The sequence below is a fragment of the Harpegnathos saltator genome, unplaced genomic scaffold (assembly GCF_003227715.2).
Source record: "Harpegnathos saltator strain DR-91 unplaced genomic scaffold, Hsal_v8.6 scaffold261, whole genome shotgun sequence".
NCBI lineage: Eukaryota > Metazoa > Arthropoda > Insecta > Hymenoptera > Formicidae > Harpegnathos > Harpegnathos saltator.
Window position 1 is genome coordinate 366308 of NW_020230052.1, and position 17912 is coordinate 384219.

At 35.9% G+C, this 17912-nt stretch overlaps 1 protein-coding gene and 1 long non-coding RNA gene across 3 annotated transcripts; both read right to left on the bottom strand.

Annotated features, from left to right (window-relative positions):
• Positions 1-206: 206 nt before the first annotated feature.
• Positions 207-3831, bottom strand: LOC112588661 (uncharacterized). The gene is made up of 2 exons (XR_003112989.1): positions 3147-3831; positions 207-3073 (listed from the first exon to the last, which is right to left on the bottom strand). It is a non-coding gene; the product is annotated as an uncharacterized LOC112588661 (long non-coding RNA).
• A 2938-nt stretch (positions 3832-6769) lies between these two features.
• On the bottom strand, positions 6770-17531 carry LOC105184939 (zinc finger protein 568). 2 transcript variants are annotated; one of them, XR_003112988.1, is made up of 4 exons: positions 17180-17531; positions 16306-16836; positions 15448-16085; positions 6770-7119 (listed from the first exon to the last, which is right to left on the bottom strand). XR_003112988.1 is itself a non-coding variant. In XM_025299323.1 (3 exons), the coding sequence occupies exons 1-3, from the start codon at positions 17360-17362 to the stop codon at positions 15507-15509; spliced, it is 1293 nt and encodes a 430-aa protein (XP_025155108.1). In that variant the 5' UTR covers positions 17363-17530; the 3' UTR covers positions 14475-15506. The 2 variants fall into 2 exon arrangements, 1 of the variants encoding a protein (XP_025155108.1); XM_025299323.1 differs by lacking the exon at positions 6770-7119 and having other exon boundaries at positions 14475-16085; positions 17180-17530.
• Positions 17532-17912: the final 381 nt, after the last annotated feature.

Consider the following 17912-nt stretch of genomic DNA (forward strand, 5'->3'; position numbering starts at 1 on the left):
AGGGGAGAACTAATCGTTTAGTTTCAGCAACTTCCAGTGGGACACCCTGTATATAATTGATAAAGCTCTTCGCAAGGCAACCGGAACTCTAATCATTTGTTTTGAAATTTGGGATATGTGGAGCTAACTTCATGCAGGCATAATAAAACATCACACCTTAGCATCGATACGCGGTCGTGAAACCACGAAGGAAAAAACACATTCTGTAAGAGATGTTCTTCGCTCCTTTTATTCAAAAATAGCTCGATCTGAAAAATACATTTGTATGTATTCCGTAAATTCACAATTCATGTCGCCCCTTTTTCTTATTGGCAACGATTATAACAATGTAATCAAATCTGCTGAGTGATACAACTTCCAGTTGACACACATTCGTCTCATCGCCTGTTATCCTTCCTTTCCTTTCTTTTTCTTTTTGTGTAAGGTACTGTACTATCAACGCATCACCTTGCACACGTCTTTTCTTCGGCTAGTCTTAGTGAGGAATCGCGAAAGTCGCCGTCTCGTCTCGAAGAAAACATTTTCGTCGTGTCATGGTAAAACTATCATCTGGTTCGAACAGGGCGACTAACAGTGGATTAAAAAGGGAACGACCCTTAAAATACTGCTGTTTCACACGCGAATGTGAAGTCTTTGGTTGTGTCACACGATACGCGATTGTCGTACGTGTCGTATTTACTATTCTCTAATCTCTTACATCTAACGCAAATGTCCGCTGGACGCACGCACACACTAGATCAGCGTGCGCAAGAGAATGTCAGGAATACTCCCTCTGAACGATTCTCGGGGATACAAGATGCAAAACGGTCCTTCATCAATTTCTCACTAATGCTTATCCATACAAATGAAATCGGATCATCAAGCGAGTGGATAACGTAAAAATATCAAGTGCAAACCATTGCTGTTCCTCGATATGCGACACTCTAAACCTAAGTGTTATTTTGGCTGAAGTTTCTTCGAATTAATTTAACTCTAATCTTGCTGGCTATCTTAATCAATTATGGATTCAAAAAGCTAATAAAATCTTACAATTTTTTATGTATAATTGACCTGAAAGCTCTGATCATTGACTTTTTTTCTCTTGAACATTTCTTGCCGTTTTAAACATATCGAATGATGCAAAAGCTTCAGCCAGATCACACACTTATGCATATAAACATAACTACCACCGACGCACTTAGATTTGCAGTGAACCGTTGTCGACCTGATGATCATCGATCCAAATCGGAAACAATCGCACGTGTCGTTTCATCGCGCGAGTAAATCTCTACAAGCTATCATAATTTTCAAGTTTTCTTAGAGCTTTATACTCGAAGTCGACGTTAACGAGACGAATTTCAAGGAAAATATATGCGAAAGAAGATGATAAATAATCTTTCTCTCACGAATAATTGATTAAAGAATCTCACAGATCAACGTGGACCATTATGTGTAAGTTATTACTTTATGCGTAACTTTAAAAATTACTCTATTTTGTTCAATGAAAAGATCGATTACTAATATCAATTGGATCAATGTGTTATTCACTTGTTATATTCTTTAGTATCGACCAGCGAGATGATGTCTATCTTGAAAATTCAGTAAAAATCAGCCTTCAAAAGTGATTAAAATACATTCAAACGCTTAAAATATACAATTACAAAATAATGTAGAAGATAGTAAATTATTCGTCATGGGTAGGATGAAGGATCAAAAACGATAGATCTGAATGGCTGAAAGGTGATTTGTGATCGACAAACTAGCACAAATCATTCTAAGAAATGTATATCGCTTACATGCACTGACATGGTGCTTTCTTACACGTAAGAACACTAATTTCAGATTTGAAGTAAATATCCTGCACAACGACATGCATTTCGGAATGCGATTCTCGATCTCCACATTGTGTCAACTTAGATTTAAAAAACCGCTAAATATATTATTTGAGGTATCTGTGTTATTAGGAATATTTTCTTCCCGGAGATTCGGCCAAAATGGTTAACTTCTGCTATTCGACACAACGGGTCGATCGGACATCGAGATTCGTCGAAATGGGTATCTCCTCATTACGTAAAATGTCTATATCTATGTACATAATTTATTTTACAAATATCAGTAGTAAAATTAACTGGCAGCACACAGCGTGTACGTTGACAGTAAAATGTCAAACTCGCGAGTATCGTGCTGTTATCGCATTCTTTCGAAATTTATCGACTTAGTATTGGATTATCACCTTACATTCGTTTTACGTGTTATCGGTTTCTAACTGATACCACAGAGAAAAACAAAAATTGTTGAACACGATAAAACACGAGAAACTCCTGAATTTTCGCACCATAAATTGTTTTATTTATTTTTTTCTTTTTTTCTTTTTTTATCGCTCATTCTGTGAGTGGACACGCATTGTGTTATGAAAAATCAAAATTATAAAATTCAGAAGGTGTGGTAAAATCATCTCAAAACATCATGAAATTTATAGACGAGAATTGTCCCGCTTCTCTGATTTCGAGATTCAGATTTTTCAAAAAAATGCATGTCCTTTTAGCGACACATTATTTTCTAATAGCAGATTGACTTCTCCCAACGCACGTTTTAGCATTATAGAGCAAATAAGGATGAAGTTTAATTATTTACGCAACTTCTCAGCCTACTTATTTTACTTATCATATTTTTACGCTTTATACGGAGAAAATTTTCCTGGGAAATCTTAACATTCATAAATTGAAAAATCATACTGTATTGGATAAGATATATTCGTATCGTAAATATGTGAAGATATTTATGTGAACATATAAATACATACGAGTACACACAAAATTTCAAATAGATCTGTCAAATATTAGGTGCTTGAATTAATTCTGCCTGTTTTTATTACAATAAATTTGTTTTTTTTACAATAAACACTCATGTTTATTTCAAAAGAACGTTACATTATATTCTATTCAAAATATTGTCCTTCGGAAGCTCCAATCTTTTCGGGTGACACATGGATTCCGCGATAGAAAAATTCAAGCTCTTTTGAGGCGATCCAGCAGTCATCGAGCCATTTTTTGATATCTTCGAAAGATCTGAAGTGCTGTTCAGAAAGGCTATGCTGCATCAACCGAAACAAATGGTAATCTGAAGGGGCAACGTCTGGTGAATGAGGGGGGTGGGATAGAACTTACCATCCAAGTGTTTCCAAGATTTCCTTCACTAGTTTTGCAACATGTGGTCTCATTGTCATGGAGAAGAATAATTTTGTTATGTCTTTTGGCGTATTGCGGACGTTTTTCTTTGAATGCTCGATTCAAATTGAGTAATTGCCATCGGTAGCGTTCAGCATTAATGGTTTGACTCGGTTGCAGCAGCTCATAATACACTACACCGACTTAATCCTACCAAATGTACAGCATGATCTTTTTTCCATGAATATCCTGTCGTGGTGTTGATGGTTCACCGGGACGCACCCATGATTTCTTGCGCTTAGGATTGTCGTAACGAATCCATTTTTCATCGCTAGTCACAATTCGACATAAAAACGGCTTTCATTTTTGTCTTTGAAGCAACAATTCACATATAGTTAAACGTTTCACGATGTCTTTTCCTCAATTCAATTTCCTAGCTTCTGGATCATTCCCATTGTTTTCAAACATTTGCTAACGGTTGACTTATCGACTTAATGTTTCCGACAACTCTTTAAGTGTCTTACATGAATCTTCTTCCAGTAATGCTTCTAATCCTCCATCTTCAAACTTTTTCGGCTGACCAGGGCGCTCTTTGTCATTCACGTCAAAATCGTTATCTTTGAATCGTCTAAACCAGAGCTCGGCAAAATGTGCACGCGACGGCCGATTTTCAACTATCTCCGCCCACCGCTATTCCCTTGACCTCATCGCTCCGTGCGCTGCCTACAAGCCGCTCGAGCCTCAAGAGCGTGTTTCCAATAGTTTTCCACGTCACCCATGAAGTACTATTGTTAACGCGTCTTTTTTTAAGTGGTGTCCCCAGTAAGCCTAATCCACTGATGACTGTAACAACCCGTAACTAATTGAACTGTAACTAATTGAACAGAAGCGAAATAAAATATGTTAAATGAAGAATATTCAATTCGATTTTCGACGTCTTTTATTGGTAAGAGTGGAAACGTCAATTTGGATATTGCATATAGCGAACCGTATAAGACGTGATAAGGAATCGTCGCTTAAAGAAGAACACTTCTCATTTTTTATAAACTTCATTTTTGAAAAATGAAGAGGCCTACTGGGAATACCACTTAAAAAAAACGCGTCAACAATAGTACCTCATGGGTAACGTGAAAACTATTGGAAACACGCTCCTGAGGCTCGAGCGGCTTGTACGCAGCGCGCGGAGCGGCGAGGTAAAGGGAATAGCGGTGGGCGGAGATAGTCGAAAATCGGCCGTCGCGTGCACATTTTGCCAACCTCTAGTCTAAACCGATCTCTACAAGTTGTTTCAGATAGAGCTTGCTCCCCATAAACCTCCACTAGCAAACGATGATTTTCAGCAACAGATTTCTTGAGATGAATGTAGAAAAGTAATGCTTCCCGCAAATGCTCTTTTTTTGGTACGAAACCCGACATCTTCAATGCAGTACAAAATTGTGTTCTTTGCACTCCGATCTAATGTCACACAATAATTATTAAAGCCTATTAATAGTACTTTCATGTACACCAACGGTTACTTTCGACCATGTTGAAATAGCATAACTACTGACCTCTACCAGGTATGTCGGTAATTACTTTCCGGTTTTTGTAACAGATGTCACTAGCCATAAGTATGCAATGTTATGATTTGATACATATGTCATTTTATTCTACTGACATTAACCTCAAAACTACACAAGTTACGTTCCGCCAAAATAACAGCGTTATAGATTAATAATTTTTTGAAAATGTCGAATTTTGTGCCTGAAAACGTGCATTTGCGGCACGCATTATTTTTCTTGTTTAATCAAAAGAAAAAAGCCGCTGAAAGTCATCGTTTGCTGGTAGAGACTTACGGTGAGCATGCTCCAACCATAAGAACATGTGAAACGTGGTTTCGACAATTCAAATGTGGTGATTTCAACGTTCAAGACAAAAAACGTCCTGGTAGGCCGAAAACGTTTGAAGATGCGGAATTGCAGGAGTTATTGGATGAAGACCCAACACAAACTCAAAAACAATTGGCAGAAAAGTTGAATGTGAGCCGAGTAGCAATTTGTGAACGATTACAAGCGATGGGAAAGATCCAAAAGATGGGAAGATGGGTGCCACATGAATTGAATGATAGGCAATTGGAAAATCGAAAAATCGTCAGTGAAATGCTGCTTCAAAGGTATGAAAGGAAGTCATTTCTGCATCGAATAGTAACGGGTGATGAAAAATAGATTTATTTCGAAAATCCCAAGCGAAAAAAATCATGGTTATCACCTGGCGAAGGCGGCCCATCGACTGCAAGGCCAAATCGCTTTGGTCGCAAGACTATGCTCTGTGTCTGGTGGGACCAGGTTGGTGTCGTATATTATGAACTGTTGAAACCTGGAGAAACAGTTAATACTGATCACTACCAACAACAAATGATCAATTTGAACTGTGCATTGATCGAAAAACGTCCACAATACGTTCAAAGACATGATAAGGTGATTTTGCAGCATGACAACGCGCCGTCTTATACAGCAAAACCAGTCAAAGAAGTGTTGAAATCACTTGGATGGGAAGTTTTATCGCACCCACCGTACTCTCCAGACCTGGCTCCATCCGACTACCACCTTTTCGCATCGATGAGGCACGCGCTTGCAGAGCAGTACTTCGCCGATTTCGAAGAAGTTAAAAAATGGCTCGATGAATGGTTTAGCTCAAAGGAGAAACAGTTCTTTTGGAATGGCATCCATAAATTGCCTGAGAAATGAGCAAAATGTATAGAATCAAATGGCCAATACTTTAAATAAATATATTTTAACTATCCATTGTAAATAACGTGTTTTCTTTAGCGAAAAAACCGGAAAGGAATTACCGACACACCTGGTATTAGTCAACAGCGAGAATTAATTCAAGCACCTAATAAAAATTGCTTGACAATATTTGAAAACAAATAAGTTCGTGTTTCTTTGCAACGGAAAAAACTGAATTCCATGTGCTGATAAAGTACTACTTTTTGGGTAGAAAAACTATTAAGGAAACTGAAGAAAAGCTAAAAAAGTATTATGGGGACTCTGCTCTGTCGCATGGAATGGTTCACATATGATTCACTGAATTTCGTTGCAGCCATACGAATGATACTGAACACTTGAGGCATCCGAATGAGGCATTGAAGAAATGGTAATCCATGTAACACCTATTAAATAATAATATAATTAGGTGTTTCAGTTAATTTGTTTTTTTTTCTTTTGCTTGAAAAACACATTTATTTCAATTATAAAATAAATTGGTTAATCAATCGAAATATTTTCCATCATTTTGTATTACTTTCTCCTATCTTTCTAGTAAGAGATGAATTCCGCGGTAGAACGACTCAGGTTTTAAAACAATTCATTCATCCATGCACTTTTGGACTTCTTCGTAATTTCGAAAGCGTGTATTTTGAGGGTCATGCTGCATTGAACGAAACAAGTGGTAATCGGACAGGACCAGATCTGGAGATTAGGCATGTAGAAGAATCTCCCCTTCGAGCTCTGTCAGCGTTTTCTTGATGATTTTTGCAACATGTGGCTGGGCATTGTCGTGCAACAGAATCACTTTTCATTTGTTATATGCGATTTGTGATCGTTTTTTATCCAACGCTAGCTTCAAACTATAATTGCTGTCGATACCCGTTAGCCGTAACAGTTTTATTCGGTTTTAAAAGCTCATAATATACAACATTTTCTTGATCTCACATACAGAGCAATGTCTTATGACCATAAATATTGCATTTTGGCGCCGATGTGGCCTGGGTCTATCCATAACTTTTAATTTAGAATTATCATAATGGATCCACTTTTCATCATCAGTGACAGTCTGGTCAAAGAAAAAATTCTCTTTTTCTGCCTGGCAACCAGAGCAGTGGCGATACACGGTTCAGCATGGTTGTTTCAGTTCATAATCAGTTCATGTGGCACTCATTTTCCTTCCTTTTCAATTTTTCCTATTGCATGTAAACGGTCAGAAACTGTCGAAACTGCAACATTTAATACCTCAGACAATTTTTGAGTGTTTGAGATTGCTTTTGGTCAAAATAATGCTTGCACTTCAGTGTCTTCAAACTTTTTTGGATGACCTGGATGTTCTTTGTTTTTCACATCAAAATCACCACTTTTGAATCGTCGAAATCAATATCTACATGTTGTTTCTGATGGAACAGAGTCACCGTAAGTTTCCACCAATATTCGATGTGCTTCAGCTAGTTTTTTTTTCTATCAAAGTAGTAGAGGCGAATATATCGAAAAAAACAACTTATTGCGTTCCATTTTTAATTAATATAAAAACAATATCACTGCTTGTAAAAGTAACCTTGGTGGATTGAGTTCTATTGAAAAACGTCTAACCTGTAATATATTAGGAGATTGCATTGAAAGCCGCTATTCACGTGTAAATAGCTCTAGCTGCGTATGCTGTGGGCAGTGACAGATGTCTCTTATGTCATTTTGAAGTGTGAACATTTCCCGTCAAAATTCAGTCATTAGACGCCATCTTTTGTTTACACAAGTGCTTTTCTGTAACTGAATTAAAATGGAACACGACAAATTGTTTTTCCGATGTGTACTTTTACACTATTTTGATTTGAAAAAAAAGTTGAAAAAGAAACAGCTGAAGTTAATCGATTGCTTGCGAAAACTTGTGGTGAATCTGCTCCACCGGAAACAATATGTAAATATTGGTTTCGACGATTCAAAAGTAATGGTTGTGACATTCGTGGTAATGTTCGACATGAGTGGAAAGAAGTCATAGCTTCCAAAGACGAATACTTTGATTGATGTATTCATACATTTTGTTATTGAAATAAATGTTCAAAAGAAACAAAACAAACAGTGGCTTTCAATGCAATTTCCTAATAGCATGAGTTTCAGCTGTCACAGTTCACTACATTTGTAGCTCGAGTCATCTAAAGGCGAACAGCTGAAATTAACCGAAACACCTAATACTTGAAATCTTATATACAGGGTGTCCCATTTTAATCCGGCCGGCTGAATAAAATTCGAGGATATTTTCCAGAAAAAAATGTTAGACAAATGTTGCTCAGTTCTAAGGGGGACATTCGATGCCATCAACAATTTTGACCTCGGGTGAAGGGTTTAAGGTCATTCAAGGTCAACTTTTTTTTCTTAAATGGGAATTTTCGCATGCCGAGGGTACTGGACATGATGAGATAAAAGATTTTTTCCAAACATTGGCAGAAAAAAGTGCACGATCAACTATGCGAAAATTCGAGTGAATTCCTTGCAGCATTCCAAGAACTTTTTGTCTTCTGCAATTTCCCCCCAAACCCCACCATTCTCGAGTAAAAAATTCATAAAGTTTGAAAATTTCAATTTTGGAGGCTGAATAAGTGAAATTAGTTTGCGTTATAAAAAAAATACTTCAGACAAAAGTTTCATCTTTTTTTACGTAGAATCGATTGCCGATGTGAAAAATAGGGGTTCCCATTTAAGAAAAAAGAGTTGACCTTGAATGACCTTGAACCCTTCACCCGAGGTCAAATTGTTGATGGCATCGATTGTCCCCCTTAGAACTGAGCAACATTTGTCTGACATTTCTTTCTGGAAAATATCATCCTCGAATTTTATTCAGCCGGCCGGATTAAAATGGGACACCCTGTATATATACATATTGGATGAAGTAAAAAGTTCTGAGCGTTTTTTCTCTTTATTTCGACGATGAAATTAACAAAGTTAGGATTATCGGATTTAGATCAAATATGCGCCGTTTTGTTCGATAACTTTTGTCCATTTTGAAGGCAATTTCATAATTCCGCGATTGAAGAAGTCCTCGTCCCTATTGGTAAAAAACTTGACCAGCTCATTTTCACAAGCCTCTCTTGAGGCCAGTTTTGTACCATCAAGAAAATTTTGCAAATGCTTGAAAAGGTGATAATCGCTTGGAGCCAGGTCTGGGCTATACGGCGGATGCGATATAACCTCCCATCCAAGCTCTCGGAGCTTCTGGCGCGTCGTCAAAGATGTGTGCGGCCTGGCATTGTCTTGATGGAACACAACACCCTTTCTATTGGCCAATTCCGGCCGCTTTTCGTCGATCGCCTGCTTCAATCTGGTCAGTTGTTGACAATGTAGGTCCGAATTGAGTGATTGGCCCGATGGGAGCAGCTCATAGTGGATGATTCCTTTCCAATCCCACCAAACACGTAGTAAAACCTTCTTGGCCGTTAATCCGGGCTTGGCGATCGTTTGGACCGGCTCACCGCGCTTAGACCACGATCTTTTTCGCCTGCTGCTCTCGTATGTGACCCATTTTTCATCGCCAGTCACCATCCGTTTCAAAAATGGGTCGATTTCGTTACGCTTCAGCGTTACGCAGGCATGAATTCGGTCCAAAAGGTTCTTTTGCGTCAATTCATGTGGCACCCATACATCGAGCTTCTTCTTGAGACCAACCTTATGCAAATGGTTCCAAACGGTTTTCTGGCTAATCTTCAGTTCCTGGGCAATGGAATAAGTGCTCGCATGCCGGTCCGACTCGACGATTTCCATGATTTTATCGACATTTTCGACGATTGGCCTACCAGGGCGTGTCTCATCTTCGACGTCCATATTACCAGAACGGAATCGTTGGAACCACCGCTTTGCTGTTGCATTCGATACTGTATTGGGTCCACAAACAGCACAAATTTTTTGGTCGCCTGCTCCGCTTTTTCCCTTTGGTCGTAGTGGTACTGAAGAATGTATCGAATTTTCTCTTTTTTTACCTCCATTTTGGAACGCTCTAACACAATTGGCTTCACCAAACACAAAACTGTCAAAGAACTTTTTTTAAAGCGTTATGTCACCTTTAAGTCGCAGTATAGAATGACCAGATGCGACGTATACATCGTGAGATATGACCTCACTAAAGCCATCTAGCGGAAAACGTTCAAAACTTTTTACTTAACCCAATATATACTTAAATAAGATGGTAAATGTCAAAAATAAAATTAAGCTTGCGATTTGAGCCATTGCTTGTCACTGACATTAAACAGCCTTCATTCATCACATTATTATATAAAGTATATTCATATTATTACGCACAATATTGTATGGTATATTATTGAACGAAAATTCTCTCCGTATCGCCTTATCTAGTTTGTGGTACTTGTCTACTTACCTATGAGCAGACCAATTTATTAGTGAAATTTATCACGAGCTCAGAAGTGTGATTTTGCATAAATAGACTAGAATCGTTGGAAAAAAAATTACGACCGCTGATTTAACCAGACAGAGAAAAATAAATGGCTACGTAAATTAATTTTGATAATAATCGAAAAATCAAATCGTTAATTTATGATATATAGGTGTTTTAGAAACTATAGATGAAGATAGACTATAGATGAAGACTGGCTAATTAATTGAGACTAATTGACTGAGACTCGTTATAACAAATGAAAGTATTAATAAACATAGATCTTCAAAACAATCGTCTTCGAGATATTCAATATTTTCATTTTTATATAAGCAGACAGTGTCCTCTCTACACCTATACAAGGTGTCCCATTTTAATGTCCCAGCCCAAATAACTTTTCAGTATTGAAGTTTCAAGGAAAATGATCTCAATAAAAGTTGTAGGGATTTAAGTGAGCTACCTTATGATGACCTTGACTTTGACCTTGACCTCTATTTTCAAGGTCATTTGAAGGTCAACTTGCGTTTTTTAATGGGAACCCTTACTTTTTATTACACTGTTTTTCTTCTACTAGTTAATTTGAACAACTTTTGTCTAAAACATTTTTTTATTTGTCTAATATTTTTTTAGATATTTGAGGAAAACTTGATAACTTTTTTAATATTTAACTTACGATATCTCGCAAACTATTTGTCGGAAGAAAAAGTAGTACTAGACTTTCTTGCTTTATTTAGTCTCAAGGATATATTGTTACAATAGCGCCCTGATTTTTGTTAATTTGATGATTTTGAAATTTCCAAAAATCAGTAAGTTAACAAAAGTCAAGGCGCTATTGTAACAATATATTCTTGAGACTAAATAAAGCAAAAAAGTCTAGTACCACTTTTTCTTCCGACAAATAGTTAGTGAGATATCGTAAGTTAAATATTGAAAGTTATCAAGTTTTCCTCAAATATCTCAAAAAATATTAGACAAGTAAAAAAATGTTTTAGACAAATTTGTTCAAATTAACTAGTAGAAAAAATAGTGTAATAAAAAAATAAGAGTTCCTATTTAAAAAACGCAAGTTGACCTTCAAATGACCTTGAAAATAGAGGTCAAGATCAAAGTCAAGGTCATCATAAGGTAGCTCACTTAAATCCCTACAACTTTTATTCACATCATTTTCGTTGAAACTTCAATACTGAAAAGTTATTTGGGGTGGGACATTAAAATGAGACATCCTGTACATATACACTATAGAATAATATTTCGGAAAGTATCAACTTAATGTGAAAAATAAGAATTGCATTCCGAAACGTATGTTGTAGGAAACGGTCACTACAATTTGTAGTTATAATTATGTGTTTCCGCAGATGAAAAAATATATGCAAAGACTCGGCAAGCTCCATGCCCGTTTTCGGTACCTCGATTTTTGAAACTTTTTTATGCCAAATGGTTACTTATGATGACCCAAAAATCCCTGCAAAATTTCAAGATGAGCATATGCCCCGTTTAAGAAATATAGGGGGTCAAAGTTGACCATGTCCAATTAAAAAATATAGCAGCTTCACATTTATACTCCAATAATAATGTCCAAAAAATTCAGCCGAAATGGTTCTTTTAAGATTTTTAGCTGCTGATTACGAATCTGAAATCAGATTTTAAAAACTCAAAATGGCGGATCCAATATGGCGGACGAATTTTTCTTAAATTCATCAGATTCACTTGAAACTCGTTACTCGGGGGTTTTTGGGGTCGCTGATTACGAATCTAACGGTTAACTAACTTTTAACCAACACTAAATCTTCTTTGTCACTACATTAAACCTACTTTGACCCCACATAGAAAGACACCTATATGTACTGGATTACTTTTATCGGTATAAGTGCAGATTTGTTTAAACTGTACTTTATTGTACGCAAACCAAGCTTTAAATGTACTATCATCAATCGAATCGATGTTATTCATATCAAAAACTATTTGATTACTTGATTTTAGCTCTTGATAATATTCAAACATTAAATCACTAATTGAAGCTTGATCTTTAGAAGGTACTTCTTCAGATTGTTTGACTAAAGGCCAATAATTCGTAATACCTACATATTCAGAACACATTCGAGCACCAGATGAAACAAAGAATTTATAAGTCATAAGAAGATCACGACAAATCAACGGTGGGACTACAATAAGGTTATCAAAACTTTGACATGAAAATGTGCATCGAATGTGAGAACTAAGACCTTTTCGGTAAATCGATAAATCTGGTTCATTAAGATCAGTTGAAAGATTTGAACTTTTCCATAATACATAGCAACCTCTGCAGAGTTTAGCATCTGATGAAATATCACTTATTTCACTTAGCTTACGTTTTTTTGAGTTGCCCAATTATCTCATATTATTAGTAACTGTTAATGGGTCTTGAATATTGTTAACAGGAAAAAACTTGTCATCTTTACTTCTTTTTTGCTTATCACAGCTAACGCATTTAACGAAAGGCATTTTTACTAGAAAATCGAACTTTTTGCAGTAGCGCATATAAAAACTTTTTAAACAACAAAAAAGCATAGATTTAAGTCATTAGCATGAAAAAACAAAGAGTACAAAAAAACTCTTACCATTTATCATTAATATTTTTCAAACAACAATATTTCTAGATTTTCGAAACTGAAACTTTTATTTTATTACATTCGCAAGCGTACGATACAAATAAGATGTAGGATGGAATGGAATGTTAATGAAATGATGATCTGCTGATCGTCTTTTGTTTTCAGGGTTTCGTAACTCTAGGCCGAACTCTTTAAAACGAGACTCAGTCCGCTCGACGCTCACCGCTCCTAGGTAGAATGTAGGTCCAATGTGAGGAAAAATAGGTCCATTATAGGACAAAATAGATTCTATGTAGGGTCAAAGTAGGTTTAATGTAGTGACAAAGAAGATTTAGTGTTGGTTAAAAGTTAGTTAACCGTTAGATTCGTAATCAGCGACCCCAAAAACCCCCGAGTAACGAGTTTCAAGTGAATCTGATGAATTTAAGAAAAATTCGTCCGCCATATTGGATCCGCCATTTTGAATTTTTAAAATCTGACTTCAGATTCGTAATCAGCAGCTAAAAATCTTAAAAGAACCATTTCGGCTGAATTTTTTGGACATTATTATTGGAGTATAAATGTGAAGCTGCTATATTTTTTAATTGGACATGGTCAACTTTGACCCCCTATATTTCTTAAACGGGGCATATGCTCATCTTGAAATTTTGCAGGGATTTTTGGGTCATCATAAGTAACCATTTGGCATAAAAAAGTTTCAAAAATCGAGGTACCGAAAACGGGCATTTTTTGCCGATGCTCTTTAAATCTATCATTGCAAAAATGGGCGAAATCATGATCAGCGTTGATTCACGTGAATCGACATATTACTGTTGTTCAGAATGTAACATAAACTATATAGACAAGACGGACATTGATAAACACATACAGGCACACATACAAGTGTATATCGTTGTTATGAAATGTTAACCCTTTTTTGTCACCAGCCAATATGTTTACATTCAGACTATCTCTCTTCTGAGTGTCAAATGTAATCTATAATTTTTTATCCTTTATCTTCCATAAAATCGTCCTCAATTTTAATCGATAATAATTATATTAAATTATTCCGTACCTTGAATCGTTTGCATTTGACAATATTTTTGTAAAATCTATCCGTTTGATGATTCAATTTTAATTTGTATAAATTATTATTATTATTATTATAAGCTATTAGCAAAAATTTCAAATCCAGATGAAGGATCGTATATGCGTATGTACTAATATTAATATAAAATACTAATAATAATATCAAAAATATTAATAAAGCAATCATAAGAAATAATCCGTATCACTTACGCTTACGCGTAATAAATTTCAATTTATGTTACAATGCGGAAATAGAAGCTAAAAAAGTATTAGAAAATTACAATCGGCTTAGTTATAATAATTTATAACCTGTGTAAACAGCCATTGTTCTTGTTATTTCGCATGTATTGCTTTGGATGATATACAATATAAATTTGTTTATTCTTATATATCAGTTAAGGATCGTTCACAGAATTCTCCTAACTCTCCTATAACGTTATTTAATATCCATTTTAATATTTATCTACCCGTCATGAGATTATTTACAACCCTCACTTTTAATAGATGTCTATATAATTATATAAAAAAAATAATAAAAATAACGGACATGTATAAAATAAAAAAGAAAACTGAATATCTTTGAAACGATCAATTTACAGACCTGTGTTTATTAAAACTTCTTTGTTTGTGTTTTGCAAGCTCTGTTAGCCAGTTAACCCTTCTACCTGAATATCCAGATTTGTCCTGTATTGCTCAGATGCCTGAATGCTCGATTTCTTAAGATACCCGAAGAATTAGATACCGTAATTGGTGTATCTAATATCTTAGAAACACACAAGAAAAAATCAATTGACACGAAGTCAGTCGCTATAATAATCAATAATGATGGATGGGCATTATTCAGTATAGCATTTGACTTGGCGTTGACATCAACATTTTCACACTAAGAAATAGAATGAATTAAAGCTCGATAAAAGTAGGATGAAAATTCAAATTTCCACGATGTTACGGAAGATGCATATTTGAGAGTTTACTGAAAATGTAAAAAATATATAATGTTTAAGGCCTCTGGCTACTCGCCGCGGCGACATGCAACTGTTGTTTTGTAATCTATCTTTTTACATTGATATAACTTTTCTGCTGTATTACTTTTACGATAATTTATTGATCATTATAGTGAAAGAAAAGTGAATTAGCTATTTTATATAGATATGCTCGGCCGATTACAAATGTTATTTTGTGAAGATAACTTTTTACTTCGACATATTTTACAAGAATTTTGAACATTTATTTTCTCGCTTTTGGGATCTGATAAATCAAGATGATCGCGGTGAATAGCCACCATAAGCCTTAATATATATGTGCAATGTGTACTTGAATTTGATTAAAGTATCTACCACGTTTTCATGTTTTGTCACTGAAAATGAATTTTACGGCAAGATTTCGCGCCTTTGTTGGAACCAGAAATGATGGAGAAGTCGCAAGCATTAATTCATATCGCCCACATGTTGTAAGTTACAACTCACAACGCGGTCGTAGCAGCTAAAGAAGTATTACAAAATTACAATCGGCTTACTTACGGCTTCCTCTACCCGTGCAATAACTAATTTGCTTCTATTGCTTTAGACTTCGCTTACGGCTAAGACTGCATTATGTATCTTACGTTATCGGGCAAGATCTCGTCTGTATTAATGTCATCTTGCTGCATCACACTGCTCTCCCTCATCATCTGTTCTTTGAGCGAAGACAATGTGTGCAATAAGTTCGGATCCCTCGCGAGATTTTGAATATTTTGAAGAAGAACGCTCTCCGGTATCTGAGAAAGAATGCTTTCCTTCGGCATGCTATCCTTTAAGACATACTTGGCCTCTTGTCTGGGCACCGTTGTCGAAACATCAGTACTCTTATCAAACGGATCCTTCTGATCGATGTAAAAGGTATTGTTCTTCATCTTGTTTTTTCGCATGCCCGAATGCGTTTGCGTGTGCTTGTTCAAATGATCCTTGCGTGAGAATGCTTTATTACACACCGTGCATAAGAAGTTCTTATCTCCGGAATGGATGACGAAGTGCCTCGTTAGGTGTTCGTTTCTTTTAAAGGCCTTTTCACACACTTTGCACTTGAAAGGCCGCTCATCTGAATGACCGCGCATATGTTGATCCAGATGCTCTTTTCTCTTTAACAGAGCACCACACTCTTTACACTCGTACTTTCGCTCCTGGAAAAACATATTTGATACCTTTATTTTGCTGTATTGTAATTGATATAGTCTGGTTTATTAATCCGTTTACTTTTATTGCTAGCTTCAATATGTGAAAAATGCCACAACCCTTTTGATATGTAGGTGTCATTTGACACTCAAAAGAGAGATAGTTTGAATATAAATATATTGGCTAGTGATAATAAAAGGGTTAACATTTAACAACAATGATACACACCTGTATGTGTGCTTGTATATGTTTATCAATATCTGCCTTGTCTGTATAGCCTATGTTACATTCTGGACAACAGTAATATGTCGATCCACGTGAATCAACACTGATCTTGATTTCACCAATTTTTGCTCGAAACCTCGGCTTCTTCTCGATCTTCGGCGAATCAGTTTGCACTTGTTGTTCCACCTTCACAACTGGCTGTGAGTTGCTCTCATTCTCTTGTTCGCTCTCTAAATGTACATTCAGATCAAATGGATTAACAGACATTAACATTGGATCTGTGTTTGTAAAATTGCTGCTATTTTGCACTTGAGAACTTCGGAATACTGGCACACTGGGTATATTCAGAATATTATTCTGCACATGCTCCACTTTCTCCTCTCCTACTTTCTCTTTCTTCAATTGCTCTACTTGTTGTTTCACGAATTGCAGTGTTATTAAAGGTAAAGTCGAAGTATGCCACTTGTGAAGATAATCACTCATAGTATTTGCCATATTATACGACAAATGTTGCTGGTGTTGAGGATACGATTCCTATAACATATAAATAAATATTTTTTCATCATAGTTCACATCCATATAATCTATAAAAACAGTAAGAAAAATGAAACAAATAACTTATCACATCTAAACTTTTCTGTCCAGAGAATGAATATTAACTTTTATAAGCAGAATATTCATTAATAAGTTAATAGTTAATTATTAACTAATCTAATACTGCATCGGTTTAATTACACTATGGTAATAATAATGCAGTAATAATACTGCAATATATTCGCTCAAACAAAAGGCGCAGAAGACGGCAAAACCAAAACAGAATTTACAAAGAGAAAAAAGAAAGAAAATAAAGTTCAACAGAAGCTATTATAAAAATTACCGTTTTCAAATCAGCTATCGCTGAAATAGAAGTTTGAGCTTCCTGAGACTGCATGTTCCCGCCACTATTATGCTCCGCGAAAGTAGTGACGTTCGAATTCGCTCGGAAGGGTAATTCTAAGAACTGCGGCGACGTAATACTCGACGTGATTATGTCGTCCATTTGCACCTCGGAAAAGTTCATAGTCCGACGCAGAGCGTAGCAAACAGAACTAAAGCGCGCGTCCCTAACCTAATGATGCGATCGAATCCGATCTACTCCAGTCGAATCGAGTCTAGTTTGGTTTGTTTTCATCAAATCAGCTAAGATCAGGTTAGGCCAGGCCAGATTGTAACGTTCCTCCATATTAAAATTCCCTATCTTCTCACCAAAACTCACCATACCTTTTCTTACCCAATCAAATCCTTATTTATCATGGACTAATCCAACTACAGCGCCTCCTACAAACACCTCTGCAATCAACAGGTATCTCTGCCGTCTTTTATTGTTAATATAATATAATATCATTACTACTCGAAACTATTTACTGAATTATCATCTATCTTTTTCTTTCTCTCTCTTCCTTCTACTTTCTTGCTTCGTTTAGTAAGCGATAGATTACCAAATAATTAAATAACATAAAAATAATACTAAATAGCATGCTTTGAAATAAAATTAACATTAACATAGAACTGAAGCAGACATCGACATAGTAAATATATAAAATAGGAAAGGAGAGAATAAGAAAATTTAA